General features: G+C 45.1%; 1 protein-coding gene across 1 annotated transcript; it reads left to right on the top strand.

Moving 5' to 3' along the window:
* Nucleotides 1-2,405: 2,405 nt before the first annotated feature.
* WNT16 (Wnt family member 16) lies at nucleotides 2,406-14,337 on the top strand. Its single transcript, XM_072345886.1, has 4 exons — nucleotides 2,406-2,621; nucleotides 2,708-2,949; nucleotides 4,568-4,854; nucleotides 11,688-14,337. The coding sequence occupies exons 1-4, from the start codon at nucleotides 2,533-2,535 to the stop codon at nucleotides 12,150-12,152; spliced, it is 1,083 nt and encodes a 360-aa protein (XP_072201987.1). The 5' UTR covers nucleotides 2,406-2,532; the 3' UTR covers nucleotides 12,153-14,337.
* The last annotated feature ends 3,239 nt before the right edge of the window (nucleotides 14,338-17,576 follow it).

Raw genomic sequence — 17,576 nt, 5'->3', positions numbered from 1 at the left:
CCTGGAAGTTTTCCTCAGATGAGCATGTTGTTGCCAGCAGACTTGGACTCTGAGTACAACACCCTGTGCTGAAATGGTTCCAGTTCCTTCAGTGCCCGATCTCAGCACCTTCCAGGCTCTTGGTGTTGGCAGATGCCATCGTAGTGGAGTAGAAGTGGACTGAAAGCACATTCAATGAGTTAGAAGACTGTAGTTTGTACCACTACACACAATTTCATGCCTGAAGGAATGGCCTAACCTAGAGAATATGGGAGATACTTCTGTTTGGAAGGTGGGCTTCGTGCTCAGTTCATTAAGATAAGGGGATGCTGTCCCCACTGGGCAGTAGGGCCCACATGTGTGGGAAGGATAATGCAGAATGTCATGTGGCTCTGACATTCGGGTGCCTCTGCTAAGCATCAGAAGTTCCAAGACAAAGAAAATCACTTGAACCAAAATGATTTCCAAACAACTTCCAAAAGTGGTGACTTGTTTAGGGAAACTTGAGGGTGTTTAACTTAACAAGTAAAAGGGACAGTAGGCCTTGGTCATGGTGACAACAGGAACCATTAATTGCATGAAGAGATATTTAGTCCGTCTTCCAGGTATATCATCTGCTGAGTGATCCAATTATGTATACAGACGCCACACAGAGGAGTACTTTAACTAATGAAGAATAAAATGAAGTAAAAAATAATTACATATCTGCAATCATCTCTGTCACAATCATATTAATCATAATCAAATAGCACATTTCTAAGTGTCTGGTCAGGAAACACCACTCCACTGAGAACACATTTCCTTCTTTTTTCTTCTTGATTTTTCTTAAACAACAGTTTATTGTCTTCTTTTCAAAACAGAAAACTGTGGGCGTTTTAGTATGAATAGGCAAAGAAAGCCCCACCTTGGACAATGAATGTTAGATAAGAAATAAGCCAGATTTATCTTGCTTGATTTAGATCAATTTTTGACGACTCGTGCTCAGTTTCTGACCTCTGTTGGAGCAACAGCCACTCCTGGCTGTGCTGCTTATGCCCAGGGAACAAAGCAGAGAGATGATGCAAATGGCAGAGAAGAAAGTGGGGACAGGAGCAGGAAAGAGGCTGGAGTTGTGATGGGTGACCATGCCACTGCAGCCAGGGAAGAGGTACGGAGCTGTGGGCAGAGGGTCAGTGGTTGGAAACAGATGGGAAAAGAGGCAGATGGAGGGCTGGGACAAACAAACACAGTAATCCAAACTGCTTAAAATCAGATGTTCATGGAAAAAATTGTCCTGTTTCCAGTCCTGCACATAGGATGAACTGAAGGATCTCAAGAGGTCCCTCACAATATGTACCCTTTAGCATCAGCCCTTCAAATTGCACTGCTTCACTCTACACCAGCATATATGATCAAAACATTTTCTTAACTACCTAATGGCTATAATAGCATAGAATGGGGGCAAGTGTCCCAGTGTGGTCCTCTGTCACTTCCCTCACTCTGGACAAAGTTCCTCTGCAACCACAAACAGATGTTCTCCAGGCTGAAATTCAGAGCAGAGAAACAAGCTGCAGTGGAAGATTTGAATGACTTATTGGGCCAAGTTGAATCTGTCCAGCACTGTTAGTGCTGTGGAGACCCTTTAAGAGCAGGCAAAGGAACATGAAGTAGGAAGGAGACAGTTTTATGTCTCTGGTTGTACCTCCAGCCAACACTCTTGAAATATCTTAGTACATGCACCGGGAAACAGGCGGGGTGTACATCACATTCATGCAATTATTTCTCTACATGCCGTGCTCTTATAAACTGTCCGTCAAGATGATTTATTTTGCTCTTTGCTTAGTGCTATTGTCAGTCAGCAGAAGCCGTGTCATTCAATTACAGCTGTGTCTCAGCAGAGCCTGCCCAGAGCTGCACTGTTATCCGGGCTGTGTGCAGTGCGCAAAGCAGAGCTGGAAGCCCAGGGCGTCGGTGATGTTCTGCATCATGCATCAGGCTGAAGGTGACTTTTGGCACCAGATTAAGTGATTAACAAATACTAAATTAGTAGTTGATAAGACTTAGAATCAAGTTAACAGGACTAGGCAAATGAGCAGTGATCTGGCTCTAGGGCCGGTTATCGTGCACTACAAAAGTACTGGGACATTTAAATTAAACGTGTGGGAAACAATCTCATTAAGACCACCGCTCCTCGTGCTTCCTTTCTGTGCATGAAGTCGCCGCAGCCCAGTGCCTGCAGCACACCCCGCGGTGCCGGCACTCTGTCAGCACCCCCCTAGGAGCTTCAGTCCCGGAGAAAGAGAAGGACAGCACCAAGGGGCGGGCGGCGGTGCGGAGCGGTGCGGATCGGTGCTCAGTTCCCCGCTCCCCGCCCCGGCCCGCCCCGCTCCCCGGGCGGCCAATGCGCGGCCGGAGGAGGCAGAGCCGGGACCGACCCGGGGAAAAGCATCAAGCCCAACTTTCTCACCTTGAAGGGAATAAAGCTCTCCCGATGCTTCTCCGCCCGTCGCCCTCACCACCGGCCCGGGCTGTCGCCGAGGAGGACGGAGCCGAGTAGGGGCTCGATGCGCGGCCATGGGACGCGGGGCCGCCTTCGGTCGAAGCGTGCTGCGGGCAGCGGTGCTGCTCGCCCTCTGCCCCGGCGCCGCGGGCGGCACATGGATGTGAGTAACCGGGCGCGGGGATGGGGCGATCGGGGGCAGCGCGGCGCGGGTCCGCCGGTCCCGGCGCTGACGGGACTGTTCCGCAGGTGGCTGGGCATCGCGGCCGCCGGCGGGCCGGAGAAACCGGGCTGCGCCAGCCCTCCGTTGAGCCCCGGGCAGCAGGAGCTTTGCAGGCAGAAGCCGGAGCTGGTGCCCGCCATCCGGGAGGGAGCGCGTCTCGGCCTCCAGGAGTGCCGCAGCCAGTTCCGACACGAGCGCTGGGACTGCCGCCCGCCGCCCGCCGCCCCGCGCCGCCCGCCCGCAGCCTTCGGGCAGCAGCTGAGCAGCGGTGAGTGTCGCCCCGGGGACTGCCCGCGTTGTCTGTCCGAGCTGCTGCTGCTGCTGCTACCTGTTGTCATTCTCTGCTTTACGCTCCCGGGGATGACGGCGCCTTGAAGTAGACCCACTTACTCAACTGTGTTGAAATGTTATTCTTAGGCTGAGGTTGATGTGCCCTTACTTGTGTCGCGATTGCTAAATGGGTGACACACGGTTTCAAAAAGGTGCTTGCTTGCAGGTAAAAAACTACTCACACCCCAAACTGAACAGGAATTACTTTAATACTTTGCACATGTGCTCGGTCAGAGGTGGTGCTCAGCACAGCCAGAGCAGCGCTGCTCCCACCACATGAACTGATGATGGAACTGCTGAGATTTCTTCAGGAACAGGGACTTTGCCTTTGTATGGAATGGCAGTCTGAGGGTCTTACTCATATGGGTTTCTTTTGAGGGCTGCTTGCTGATTTCAGCACAGCCACCGACGTGAGCTCCATTAAGTATTGCAGCACCTCGTCCCGGTTTTGTGCAATCGTCACTTTATACTACAGGAGTGGGGAAAAATAATCATAAAATAAGCAGTAAGGAGAGATGTATGTGGGAGGGGAGCAAGAATTTCACTCTTCCCTATGCAACCACTTGCACTGCTTGTTTGTCCTTCTGGCCAATGGGAAGAACTGCCACTAAAGCCCCTCAGCTGTGTGACACTGCTGAGCCACAGCTCCACTGCTCCCAGGGAAAGGTTTTGTGATGGAACCAGCACCACAGACTGACATGGAAAGGAAAAAGGAGCAAGAATGTTCCAGTTGATGAGTAGGAGCACTGGGACTGGGAACAGGAGGGTGTTGTTACAACAGTGGAGATTAGCGCAGGGAAATTTTAGCTGGAGTTAGTGGCTGGGCATTGATTTTAGGTTTGCTTAGAGAGTGTGCAGTGCTTTGTGCCACATTGTGCCAGGATCGCTGGAGAGGCCCAAGCAAGTGCATCCATTTTTCTTTGGAGATAGCAGATATAGCAGAAGCAGATAAGGGCTTTGTGAGCTGCAGTCTTTTTTTCTTTGGAGAAGCATGTGGCCAACATATTCTTGTGCCATCCCAACTATTACCTGGCTTAAGAATCAGGGGGCTGTTTGCTCTGTGCATTATGACAACCTCAGTGTTTGCTCAGACCCCGGGATCTTGACATCTTGAAGTTCATCCTCCAAGATCCAAACTAACTTCTTCATCCAATTGATACAAATAGTGAAAATCATAGTGGGGGAAAGAGTAAGAAGGGTTAGGTTGGGTGAGGAGTTTTTGTTGTTCTTTGCTTTGATTAAAGCTTTATTGGCTCAGAAGTTTCATTGACTGATAAAGTTCCCAACCAGATTTAGAAAGCAGTTACCAAGAATCGAGCAGCCAGAAACAGCAGAATGAATAGCACAGTCACATGAATAGGCACTGGAGTGTTTTTTTCTGGGTGTGAATATTGCCAGTTCTAAAGAAGTTAACTCTGGAGACCAAACCTTGACAGCTTTTCAGTTCAGAACTGTTCCATTTTAATAATTCTCTGGCTGGTAAAATTGGTTCCCTCAGCTCTGCCAGGATGCAGTGCGAAGGAGCCGTGAGCTAACAGCCCTGCATTGCCTTGCAGGCACAAAGGAGTCCGCGTTTGTGTATGCCGTGACGGCAGCAGGGCTGGTGCACGCCGTGACCCGCTCCTGCAGCGCAGGAAACGTGACCGAGTGCTCCTGTGACACCAAGCTGCAGGGCGGGGGCTCGGCCAGCGAGGGCTGGCACTGGGGCGGCTGCTCCGACGACATCCACTATGGGATGTCCTTCAGCAGGAGCTTCCTGGATGCGCCCATCAGGAATGCGTCAGGAAAGAGTGGCAACGGGCTGCTGGCGATGAACCTGCACAACAACGAGGCTGGGAGGCAGGTACGTGTTGCTGCTGGACGTGGGAGCCATGGTTAGCCTTGTTCTGTTCACAAATAGCGTCAGACAAGTGAGGCTGGTCCTTGACTGCAGGTCCAAGTGGCAAGAATTGGGCTGACACCTCCAAAGTGACAGTTACAAACCCAGAATCAAGTTGTGCTTAACTAAGTAACTGAAGTAAATAAAATCCACAAAGTACAAGTTGGTTCTGGAGTGCTTATCAAAGTGCTCACAAATAGATAATCCATACTCTATTCCATAGCAAACTTTAACTAGTCTCATTATCAGAATACTACTTTATCTGTAATATTCCATTATTGCTTGGGTTTTTAATTCTAATTCTTTCTAATGGTGAATGAATAGACTCACTGGAGACCATCATTCATTTGGGATCCACAGTCTGGGGTCCTCATCTGTGGGCAGTAGTCTAGGATTAATGAGGAGAAGGAGATTCAACCTTTTCCTTTGAAAGATGAGTTGAAAACAACAGCTCTCCTACAGTTCTCCAAGGAGAATTCAAAGCCCTGGCAGCAGAGTAAGTGTTCCTGCCATCATACAGTGCATGTGTGTGGGATGCTGGGTCCTCTGTGCTGGTCTGCAGAGTATCCTGATAAATGGGGCAGAAAAAGCAGCTACTACAGGTGATCTGAGTCTGTAGTCAGGTGGCTGAGGTTTACATCTGCAATGACAGAGTTCTGGTTCTTACTCTAAAATTAGTTTCCCTGCTTTACACGGGAGTTTTTAACTTCATAAGCATTTGATGGCTCTCTCTGGCCCCGTAATCTGTTCTGCTCGGTAACAGTGCTGTAACTGAAGAAAAGAAATGGCGACTCTCTGGTTTTGGACAACATATTGTTCACACTTGCTGGTTGACATTGTAACTCTGAAATTTCAGTAAAAGCATGGCTGGGTTTAGTGGAAATAATTTTCCTATCAGATATGGTTTGGGAATAGCCACAGTAAGCCAGTGTTTCAAAAAAGAGCCACGGTGGTAGCACTGCAAGCTGTTTTAAAGTAAACTTACTTTTACATGTTATGAGGTAATATATTTTATTTAATTAAGTTATATTGCTGGGAAAATAGAAAATCTTTGAGAGACATACACCCTTTTTAGGTCTGAAGACCTCCTATTGAAACAGACTGAGACAGCTGGAGTTGTTCTGCATGGAGAAGGCCTTGAAGAGGCCTTATAGCTGCCTTCCAGTACCTGAAGGGAGCCTACATGAAAGATGGGGAGATACTCAGTATCCGAGAGTGTAGTGATGGGACAAAGGAGAATGGCTTTAAACTAAAGGAGGGACAGTTTAGATTATATCTTGGGAGGAAATGCTTTACTCAGAGGCTAGTGAGGCCCTGGCACAGTCTGCCCAGAGAAGCTGTGGATGCTTCATACCTGCAGGCACTCAAGGCCAGGTTGGATGGGATCCTGGGCAGCCTGAGCTGTGGGTGGCAGCCCTGCCCATGGCACAGGGTTGGGATTGGATGGGCTTTAATTCCCTTCCAACACAAACCATCCTCCAGTTCTATGAAATAAACTTGAAAACAAAATAGACACTGAGAACAGTTACTTTAAGTTTAATCAGATGTCAGACAGCTAAATCATCTCCGAGGAATGGTGGTTGGTATTGTGTAGTGGGGGATATTAACAAAAGGGGAGGAGATTAAATGGTTATTCATTAGAGAAAGAGCAAAAGATTATTAGTCATGTTTGTAAAGAGAAATAATTAAGGGAGGAGGTAATAATCTTCAGAAAATAATCTCTCTTTAAGATCGTTATTTAACATGTGATACAGATATAGATTTTTATTTTGATGGCCATATTTGTCATTAGAAAGAGAACAACAATCCACAGTGATATTTTGGTCCACTCCTGCCAACCTGCTTTTCATGTACACTGAGACTTCTGTTGTATCACCCAGTCCAGAGGCTGATGAAAAGAACCGAATTCATGGTAATCAGTAAAACAGAACTATGATAGAGTGCCATTTTCTTAGATCAGTGAGGCAGTGGAGACTTGGAAACACAGTGCAAGACACTTGATGAACTCTGGAGGAAAAGAGATGTTATTTGTGAGTTTAGGTGGCAGTGACACAGATTGTTTCCTAGAAGCCCTGTTCTCTCTTCTACCTCTATTTGTACTTAGCTCAGCAGCAATTTGCTGTCTTCTTGCCTTCAGCGATAGCATCGATTCTGCCTGCACCATCCTTGTACTCAGAGCTCAGCCATGCCCACATTGGTTTACAGCTGCCTACTGCAGGTAGGCCAGCCCTGCTGTTTGAGGTCAGGTTAGCTTTAAAGAGAGCTGGAGCTAATGTCTTTTAAGTTGGAGCAGCTCATCTATGGTGATCCATCAGGGTCCATCAGGTCCTAAGGACAGTGTAGGGTTTCAGACTTCTCATTAAATGTGGTGCATATGGTGCATGTGACCATTTTTTTCCAAGTTAACTTCACTGAAAAGAAAAACCCACCATCTACTGCAAGCCTGAAGATACTTAGCTTTGGTGGTTTTCTAGCAGTGGTGCATTTATGGTTCATTATCTTGAATGAAAATATGCAGAGTATTCAGTCAGCATCTGTGCCTAAATATTTTGTAACTTAATAGCAATCTGTAGGCTGAAGTAAATATTTTGACCATTGTCCAGGATGAAAGATAACATTTATTGTTGGTCCTTGGGATTTTTAATAGTGATATTAACTGAAGTAAAGTTTAACAGAACTCTTAGATTTTCTAACTTCAAAATCCTTGATAGATGTTGGAAAATACTGACTTTCATGTTTTGGGGCTTATAGAAAGGATGTTTTGCAATACATATTGGTACCTAATGACCTTTTGTAATAAATACTGTCATGTTCCTGGTTGTGTGTCTTGCAAGAGCAATCTTCCAGGGACAATACTGTTTGTTTGGAGTAACTCATAGAAATGGTATGTGGGGAATCCTCTTGTTCCTTTCCCATTCCCATTTTATATCTCTACATTTCATAGTTAAGTCCAAGGTATATCAATTCTAAAAGAGTAATGATACTTTGACTGAGTTGTGTTTTGTTTATAGTACTAACTTGAACCTCCAAAGGTCCGTATTTCATTCCTTATTCTGCTGCAGGATAATTGTTCTTCATCTTTTGGCATCATACTGTTCAGTGTACTTAGATATGCCTATGTGAGCTGCCTTATGGAAAAAATAGGTACTACTGTAATAATATTTTTCCAAAGGTGGAAGAGTTCCTGCTCAGTTACACACTAGTGGAAGTGTATTGACCTGCAGGACTTGTCCTCTCACATGCAAATAGGTTAGCTCATCAGGGGCTTAATTTTAGTTGGTACTTGAGAATTGATAGCAATTTGCAAGCATTCTTTAGTGTTGTACCTCCGTTAGAATATGTGCACGTCTTCATGAGTACTCATCTGTTGGGGCCTTAAATTAAGATACTTGATTGCAGTTGCCCATTTCCTCTGTAAAGCAAGTGGTTGCAGTCCCAGCCTCACAGTTGAGAACAGGGATGGCAAACAGGGCTTGATGGGGAGTTATTCAGCCATGATTGGCAGTAAGGGGTACACAGACTACAGTTCCACTGACACTCAGCTGCAGCTGAATCTCTGCTTTCTGCCCATCTGCCTGTTGCAGCCACAACTTCCCTTCCCATATCACTCCCTCACTTAATTACATCAGATCAGTGAAGGGAAGTCACCCAAAAATGGTCTTCTTTTAGGTTGTTTTTAAACACAGATCAGCAGTGTTAAATATGTCCAGTTTAACACTTCAACCGTTTTCTTCTGCCAGCACCAACACAATTTAGGGCCAGCAAAAGGCAAGCTGGTTGAATATGACCATCATAGACCTGTCTTAGTTCTATGCTGGTCGTTTCTCACAAGCAAACAGCCATCTTGGTTTCATGACCAGCCTAGGGAAACCAAAAACCTGTCCTACCCTGTACTGGTGGATACGTGTCCACTGTGTTTGTGTGATCAGCAATGTGTGATCATCCTAACATCTGTATGAAGTTTTGCTATTTAGGGAGACTTCTGTCCCAGTATTTAATGAATAACTGAAAATATTCCCCATGTGAACCTAGAGATGTAACACCAAACACCGGCTGGGGAGTGAAGCTGGATGCTTCTCTGGGCACTAGAGTGTGTTGTAGCCACGTCCCCACAGAAGGGCTGTGTCAGCTCTGTAGGCACTGGATTAGATTTGTTGCCAAGAAAAAAAGCAAGAGAAGATTCCAAGTCTCTAAATTTTGCCAGATGTTCAACTTTTCGAGTTTGTTAATGGAATTCACATGACAGCTAGAGGTCTAGCCCTGTGTTTTGTAATCAGCCAAAGCAAGATGTGAGCTCCCAGTGCTGTCAGCAGAGTTGGCCCAAAATATGTTGGTATCCAACCAGAAAACCTGCCCATTCTAGCAGCTGGGAAGCAGTAACCTAGGGTCAAGCACAACTATGATGACACCATCAATCATTTGAAAGCAGATTGCATCAAAACTTTATGGAAGGAGCCAGAGCCACACTGAACAAGAACACAAATGTTTGTGATTGCAGTGTATGTTCTCAACGACTCCACACAGATGTACACTGGTAGCTCTCACATTGATCTGATGTTCCATATACAGCTAATGTATGCTGTTTTTTTTATACTTTGACATTAACCCAAGCCTCCAATATCATCTTCCACTCCTGTTTATAATCTGTCTCCCTTTAGTTTCCATTAATTTATCCTCAGAGAAAGACCCCTGAGTGTCACTGCTGGGCTAGCTGCCCACATGGAGGTCACTCACCATTAACACCTAGCGGACGTGTTCAGGAATTCCCCAGACAATATCTGAATCATTCTTACTCATCCAGGTTTTACTGTCTCTTGGTGTAGCAGACTTGGAAGTACATTTTTTTCTTCAAACCAAGCCCTGTGTTTTCCCTCTGCTGTTTCTTCCCTAGTTAGCACCTTGTCGTGCTGCAGTGAAGACTAACATTGCATCTGTAACTTTACAAGGCTTACAGTACCATGAGGTTTCAAACTACTTCAGCACTTCAACTACTTGCTGTGGTTCAAATAAATGATCATTAGAAACTGGAAAATACTACGAAATCCTTTCTGTTTGTAAATGGTTTGTAGTATGTATGTATCAAGTATGTATGTATCAAGGCTCCCAGGGCTCTGCTCTCACCACGGGATCTGGACTTGAGAACAGGCACAAATTAAACTTATTTCTCCAGGAAAACTAAGAGAAGGTGTTAGATGGGTTTATTTTCTCCCTTTTTTTTCTTTCCTAAGATAGTTTGAGGAAAATAGATTGGCAGTGGTTACTATCTGTGGGTGCTGTGAAGGAACCAAAGATTTAGGGTGAGCTTTAATAAACAGCATGAAGGTTTTATCTTTCCTCCACTGTAGAATATAGTGTTTCCTCCATAGAAGAACATTTTGAATCTGTATTGATTTTGCTGCATGAGAAGTTTTAAGAAAAAAAATACAATTCTCTCTTCCCATTACATTTTCTAACTAACTACCTTTATTCTGGAAATGTGATACAAAAGGCCAATAAAATGGAATAGCATAGCACATTACACACAATTAACCAGCAGCCTATGTGATCCCACAGATGGCAACAAAGAATACAACAATTGAAAAGGTAAAATGAAGCTCAAATTAGAACACCTTATCCTTTCGCTGTATCTTATATGCGATTATTTTTTTCCTTAACTTTTTAATAACTGTAATGTGTCAAAAGTCTAACTAACCATGACTGTTAGTTATTCTAGAAGGAAGTATTATGCTGGTTGTCTGCTAACTGTCTGAATTACAGTCCCAGATAAAGGAAGTTATTGGTTGTTTGCAGTTTCAAGTTCTTGGAGTCTTGCTTTCATAATAAAGTGAGCCAAAATTCTTGTGTGTTGCAAAAGCTTAACATGGGCTGCAGATTCCCACTGCTGGTTGGATGGCTGTTGTGCAGCCCAGTGCTTGCATTCATCCAAGCGTAGATGTGTAGCCCATTTAAGGGCATGGGAAACAGTGGAAACTGATTGTAGTATGTGTATACCTACGTTTCAAGATCAGGGTTTGGCACTGTAAGAAACACCTTAGATTTACTTCAGAAGATTGAGCTTTGGAGAGTTCCAGTGTCTCCTTCCATGGCTTATCCCTGCAGCTCATGGATGAGAGTACCCATGCTCTGGGGCACTCCATGAATCTGTGGGTTCAGCTGCTGGGCCACATTGGTCACACAGATGCTCCTAAGGCGCCTCAAGCCATTCCTGTCACTCTGGTCACAGACTGCATTGTGACCGGTGATCTGGATGGTGGCCCCAAGGCACCCTTAGAAGATGTCACAGATGCTAATTCTTTTCCATCTCAGGAATTGTGCTGTTACCTGACCCTTTGCTGCTTCCCCTCCTGTTGTTTCCCACAAGGGCCATACGCACTTCAGAAAGAAAAGCTAGTGAGAAATACAAACTTCTGATATTGGCGTTTAGATACTACTTAGTTATTGCCATTGCATGGTGCATATGTAGGTCATTTCTGGAGACCTTTTGAGCACCAACACAGGCTGCCCAGAGGTTGTGCAGTCTCCCCTTTGGAGATCTTCCGTAGCCACTTGGATGTGGCCCTGGGCACACTGCACTGGGCTTCCCTGCTGGAGCAGAGATTGCCAACCTCAGCCATTCTGCCATTGGGCTACTCATGCTGGAAGCCTGGATATAGAAACTGGCTTCATAAAATGCACCTTCCTATGGTCTGGTGGCAGTAGCAATATTAAATAGGTAGAGACTTCTGGGTTACTGATATCAGGCCGTATTCTCAATGAATGAAAGACCACGTCCAAATGTCTTCTCCCTTTGCTTTCAGGCTGTAGCAAAGCTGATGTCAGTGGACTGCCGTTGTCATGGTGTTTCTGGGTCGTGCGCTGTGAAAACTTGCTGGAAAACCATGTCCTCCTTTGAAAAGATTGGACGATTTTTAAAGGATAAGTATGAAAACAGCATACAGATATCAGACAAGATGAAAAAAAAGCTACGCAGGAAAGAGAAGAGCCAGAGGAAAATACCAATCCAGAAAGAAGACCTGCTGTACGTGAACAAATCACCCAATTACTGTGTCGAAGATCAGAAACTGGGCATCCCTGGGACTCAGGGCAGGGAATGCAACCGCACATCAGATGGACCCGATGGCTGCAACCTGCTGTGCTGCGGGCGCGGGTACAACACACATGTGGTCAGGCATGTGGAGAGGTGTGAGTGCAAGTTTGTCTGGTGCTGCTACGTGCGCTGCCGGCGGTGCGAGACCATGACCGACGTACACACCTGCAAGTAGGGCTCAGCACAGAAACAGCTGAATCACCCCACAGCAGGCTGTGCACACAGCTGCCAAGCAGGCAGCAGTTACCAGGACAGGGACTATTGGGGATCTGCCTCTGGGGGAACAGGCGCCACCAAACAGAGCGTACTCCAAACAGTTGGTGTATGAAAGCCGTGTGTGAAGAGCAGCCTGCACAGAGGGACAGCCACAGCAACAGGGAAAGACAGTGGCACATTTGAGCTATCTCCGTGATAGAGTTAAAATCTCTTTGGGACTTGGATAGCCACAACATCTTGAAGATCAATGTGGTCGGCAGGCACAGTGCAGAGAACCCAATATCTTATTAGCCAGAGGATGGAGGGCTATGAGGCCTATAAAACACATCAGATGGATCTGCTAGATGATTCATTTCTACCAGTCTTATGAAAAAAAAAAACAGGAATGCTGTATGTTCTGCTCACCCTGGAGCATTTCCTTTGTGACCTTTCAAAAAGCTCTCTGTGTGGTGTGCAGGATTGCTCCCGGTACCCAGAAATGTGTGTGCCTATGGAGAGGTGGGATAGGAGAGGATGGCCCATTGGCCTGGAGCAAACTGTGCCCAGAGCAGGGAGGCTGGAGCATGGTTCAGTGAATGTGGTGAGCACGGAGTGCCAAATAGCAACCTCAGGGTCTTGTACAAGTTGTCTTTTAAATGCTCAAAGGCCAGGTCTGAAGAGGGACAGAAATACAGCTTGGTATTTGAGGGAAGTGCAGTCCCTCACAGGTATCTCCTCAGCACCCTCAGCAACCTCAGCAGTTGATTTGCAATCAACCCATCATCACCCCAGTGCTGGACTGCGTGTGATAACCTGCCATCTTCAGCCATCCTGGTGGGGCTCACCAACAACTTCACAATTAGCCACGTGAGACTCAGCCCTATGAAATCTGTCATAAAATGAGAGATTTTAAACACTCCAAGCACATTCTGTTATAGCAGCTACAGCTAGAACTTGTCATTGGTATCCCAAGTCAGTTCAATGCACAATGTCACTGAAGGATTGGCTCACACCACTAAAAGATTTCAACTGTTATCAATAACGTTTTCTCCCCTCCATATGTTGGCTTAATTCTCTTTTACATCTGGAAAAAAAGGTTGTTTATTTTTATGCAGTGATACAATTCCTGGTTTAAAAAAAGCATCACGGGAAAAGGATTTCTGTTGTTTAAATGTGCAAAGACCTATTTTTGATAAGACGAGAAAGTTTATATTTTGTAAATATTTAAATTATGCAAGTTATGTAAGAGGTTTCCAAAACGAATGTGCTAAGATTGCAGCCTTTGGCATCCGCTGATGTTTGTTACCATTGCAGCAGCCTATAACTGATCTTTATTTGCATGTGAAGGGGAAACTTATTCAGAGGATTACTGAAATGTTCTTTTTTTTTACGGTCAGATCAGCTATAACTGACCTGACACAGCGGTGACACTGGCGACACAGTGAGGAGAAGCACTTATTTTGCTATTCTAAGTGATCGGTAATTACTATCCTGTATAGTTTTTCTGTTCTTTTCAACCCATTTTGCATACGGTGAAATTTGGCTCCAGTGGTAAGTGGCACAGCTCCCACTGACATCAAGAGGAACGCTCAGGGACTGCTATCCCTTAACTTGTTCCACACGGGCAGGCAGCTGTTAGAAATACACCTGTTGATACACTTTGGTTGAGGCTTTCAAAGCTGTCGTTTATTTTCTCATGAAAGATGGTGACTCCCCATCACCATTTATTGGATTTGTAGGTCAGGAAGGAAACAAAACCTGTGTTATGGTACGTTGCTGCCTTGTGTAGACTATCAGGAAGAGAAGAAGTCCTTTATATGCTGGTTCTTTGGGGACTGGCCTCCACTTTTGGCCAGTCTCACTGCATTGGCCTAGCTAAATAATGGTCAGCTTCAGGGATTTGCCCAGGAGAAAAGATCTCAAAGGGCTGTTTCTGTGGTTTGGAACAGGACAAGCACACACATCAGCATCTCACTGAGGAGCAGGGCAGTTGTGACAGAGCCCACACATTCAGGGTGTCCGTGCCTGCTTGGGTAGCTCCTATTTGAGGCTGCAGAGCAGTCATCTGGATCTAAAAGGTAAAGTAAAAATGGTTTTCTTGGTGAACATTATTAATAAAAGATTTTTTTTTTCCTGGTTGAGAGGGGAAGAGTTTACTTCTTCAGAGCGTGACGAAAGCTGTGAAAAATGCCACGGGTTTACATTTTGAAGAGCAGATAATGGTGCCCTCCTTTCAAAATGAAAAAGTAGGCATCGCTTCGAGAACAGAAATGCCCATGGACTGACTGCGTTCTCAAAGTTGTAGTGCTGGTGGCTGAGGAACACCATCTTTACCCACTACTGAGGCAGACTGTACCAAAGGAGAGACTCCTCGTCTCAGCCTGTAACGTACTGTGAACATCACCTGTCTGCCTACCCATTTACTCTTGGCTTTCCAGTCAGGACTATGCAGAACCATCTCAGCTCTGGCCGCTAGGCAGGTGCTGCTGAGTGCAGCGCTCAAGGACAGGCAAAGCCCACAGCAGTCAGTTGCATGAAGTTGCTTTTCCTCAGCTGCTCCTGCAGTTTGCATTTCTGGAAATCAAATATGCTTTTTTCCCTTCGCAAATAATGAATGTGAACTCCACATTAAATGAATGCTAGAGATGACTAATGTGAAAGCACTGATACTAAATATTAATGCCGAAATACACTACGTTACGAAATCAATGCTGTGCCAGGGTCTGCTGTCGCACTGGATTGTCTCTGGTCACTGCGTCAGCACTGGGGCTGGAGGTGCACTGCAGGCAGGAGTCTGAAAACATGAATTTGGCTGTGGGAAAGAATGAAAGAGATTACACAAGCATTTCTGTTTCCTAGAGCAAAAGCCTGGCAACACACTAGGGGTTAAAAGAGAATTTACGTGGATGATCATTTATTGTCTGTGCTGAAAGGAGCACTGCACCTCATGTCAGCAGCAGAAAACCAGCTGACAGCTAAGTCAGCATCCTGCTCTTTTGCAGTCTAATCTGCTCCATAGCCTGAGAAATTAAATTGACATCACCATATCTCAGTATGTCCAAAACAGCATTTTGATGTTAAATGTGCAGAGTTTCTATGGGATGTATGCATCATCTGGGATAACACCAGCAATCTTATCTTAGCTGGCTCTGGAGCATCAGGCTGGGGTTACACAGCAGGGTCTGCAATGCCAGCCCTGCCCTGACCCCTGGGTCAGTTCAGTTCAGTGATACGGTTCACAGAAACACACCACAAACAAGAGCTCTGGCTGCGTTTTGGAGCCTCAAACTGAGCAATAACACACCAGTAAGGGCTTAAGGAGGTGATCAGGAGCGGGAACTCCTTGAGCTGACTTTGCTGCCAAGTCCCATAATCACAATGCTAAGGATCTGATCCAAGCATCTTGCTTTGTAGTGCAAGAGGAACAGAGCTAACCAGCTGCTTCAGGCTGTCCCTATGGATCAGAAATTTAACAAGGAGGATGCAGTGATTTGTGTGCATTATTAAACATTACAGCTGGACTAGTACTCTCTACTGATACCTACCCCTCTCCATATATATGCAATTGAGCCCTGAGACAAAGCTTTGTTTTCTACATGCCTCAAGTTAATTATTTACTAATATACCACAAAAATTAGCACGAAGCACAGTTTTCTGCATTGTACCACACGTGTATAAAGTGCTATGGATAAAATTGGAGAGCGTGGATCTAAAAGCCATAGATAATGACATTATCCACCCAGTTTTCCAGTTGGAAGAGATGATTCAGCTGCCAGGATACTTGGGAAAATGAAGCCGCGCTGATAAAGACGATGTTAAGATATTCAAGCCCAAGGATGATAACTAGCCAGAAGTGATCGCTGAAGCATCATAGAAATAGTCAAGCTAAGTTCCATGGAAAACAGCACTCCCTTCCACCACTATCCATGAAGCTCAAAGAGGAGATGTGACCTCCCCTCAGTTGGGAGTGCCTTTCTTACATCAATAGGGCTGCATCCTGCTGTGGCCAACACCCTAAGAAAGGAACAGACCATTCTGTGGGAACGGACTATTGCAATAATGGCTTTAGAAGGATAAACACATTTCCTAGTGAGGAAACAACAGGGTCATGAAGTAAATAAAAATGCAACTAAGTACCGATGAGGACAGTGAGCAACTTTTAATTTATATAAAAAGTAATCATTAATTTTCAGCAAAGATTTGGATGGCACATTATCACACTTAACCTAGATTGATACTTAAGCATTAGAATGGATGTCTGAGGAACACAGGCCTTTGAAGGGCGCATCAGATCTTCGTTGTAAGGATAAAAAAAACACTACTGCAGGAGCAGAGGGGAGAAACTACAATTGGTTTAAGTCAGCCTGAGGCTGCCTTATCTCTGAGGCCAGAGATAAGACAATCAGAAACGTAATGAAATATCTCAAGTAAAGCACATTCTTTCTTGCTTTGCTCCATTATTTATTTATTTTCGCCTGCACAGACAAGAAACACTTCCTCCACAGAGGATGCTGCAGGAAGCAGCTGAGGTCCGGTGTTGGATCCTTTCAGTACACAGCCCAGGAGGCAAGAAGCAGGGTCCCTCACATCCCCAGTACAGCATCAGAAAGAAGGTATCAGGTCCAAGACACAACCACCTTTAATGACCTGATAGCTGGAAAAGCTTCCCAGCAGCAGTCATGAATGAGATGGCATGACTGTATCTTGCAGCAAGTCAAAAGATCAACGGATCTCCTGTCCTCTCTCATTTTCATGGCCAAAATGAGCTCATTTGTATAGCTGAATGTTTTAATAAAATGAAAGGATGCAGCTGTGAGGATGAGTTAGAGAATGGGGGAAAGGGAGGGCGATTTCTCAAGAACTAAATGATTTAAGAACAATTATTAAACTGCTTGCTGCTTTAAAAGCAGCAATTAAATATTTTGTGGTAGATTCAGCTTTAACAGGTCTAATATTCATACTGTGCAAGCTTGCTGCAGATGGCCAGGAAAAAATAAAGAAAGCACAAATCTAAAGACAAAAGCTAGAACTACAGCCAGGCTTTTTTTATGTCCTCCACTACATTTCATAGAAGATAGTAGTGCAAGGAAACAAAACCTTTTTAGGTGCAACCCCCACCCCACCCTCACCAAACCCACCACTTCTTCCACCTTTAAGCCTCTGCTAAGTATCTTCCAAATTCTTCTACTATTCTCTTGGATAGCAGCATAACCAGTACCAGCTTACTTACAAATAACAGTTTATTCATGTGAAAATTCCAGGACTTTGCAATTAGTTTTCCACAATAACCTGATGTTATGAAATAACTTTTATTATCAAATGGATAGAAACGAGGTGTTTTACTCATTTGATGTAAAAGATACATATGATTTTGACACGCCCTCCTAAACAAGAGAATCTGACA

The sequence above is a fragment of the Excalfactoria chinensis genome, chromosome 1 (assembly GCF_039878825.1).
Source record: "Excalfactoria chinensis isolate bCotChi1 chromosome 1, bCotChi1.hap2, whole genome shotgun sequence".
Classification (NCBI taxonomy): Eukaryota; Metazoa; Chordata; class Aves; order Galliformes; family Phasianidae; genus Excalfactoria; species Excalfactoria chinensis.
This window is presented reverse-complemented; position numbering and strand designations above follow the sequence as displayed.

Bases quoted from the DNA above. Each gene is read 5' to 3' on its own strand.
- WNT16 (XM_072345886.1), top strand. From the start codon at position 2,533: ATGGGACGCGGGGCCGCCTTCGGTCGAAGCGTGCTGCGGGCAGCGGTG. The intron at 2,622-2,707 runs GTGAGTAACCGG...ACTGTTCCGCAG, and splicing joins GCCGCGGGCGGCACATGGAT to GTGGCTGGGCATCGCGGCCG. The intron at 2,950-4,567 runs GTGAGTGTCGCC...ATTGCCTTGCAG, and splicing joins CGGGCAGCAGCTGAGCAGCG to GCACAAAGGAGTCCGCGTTT.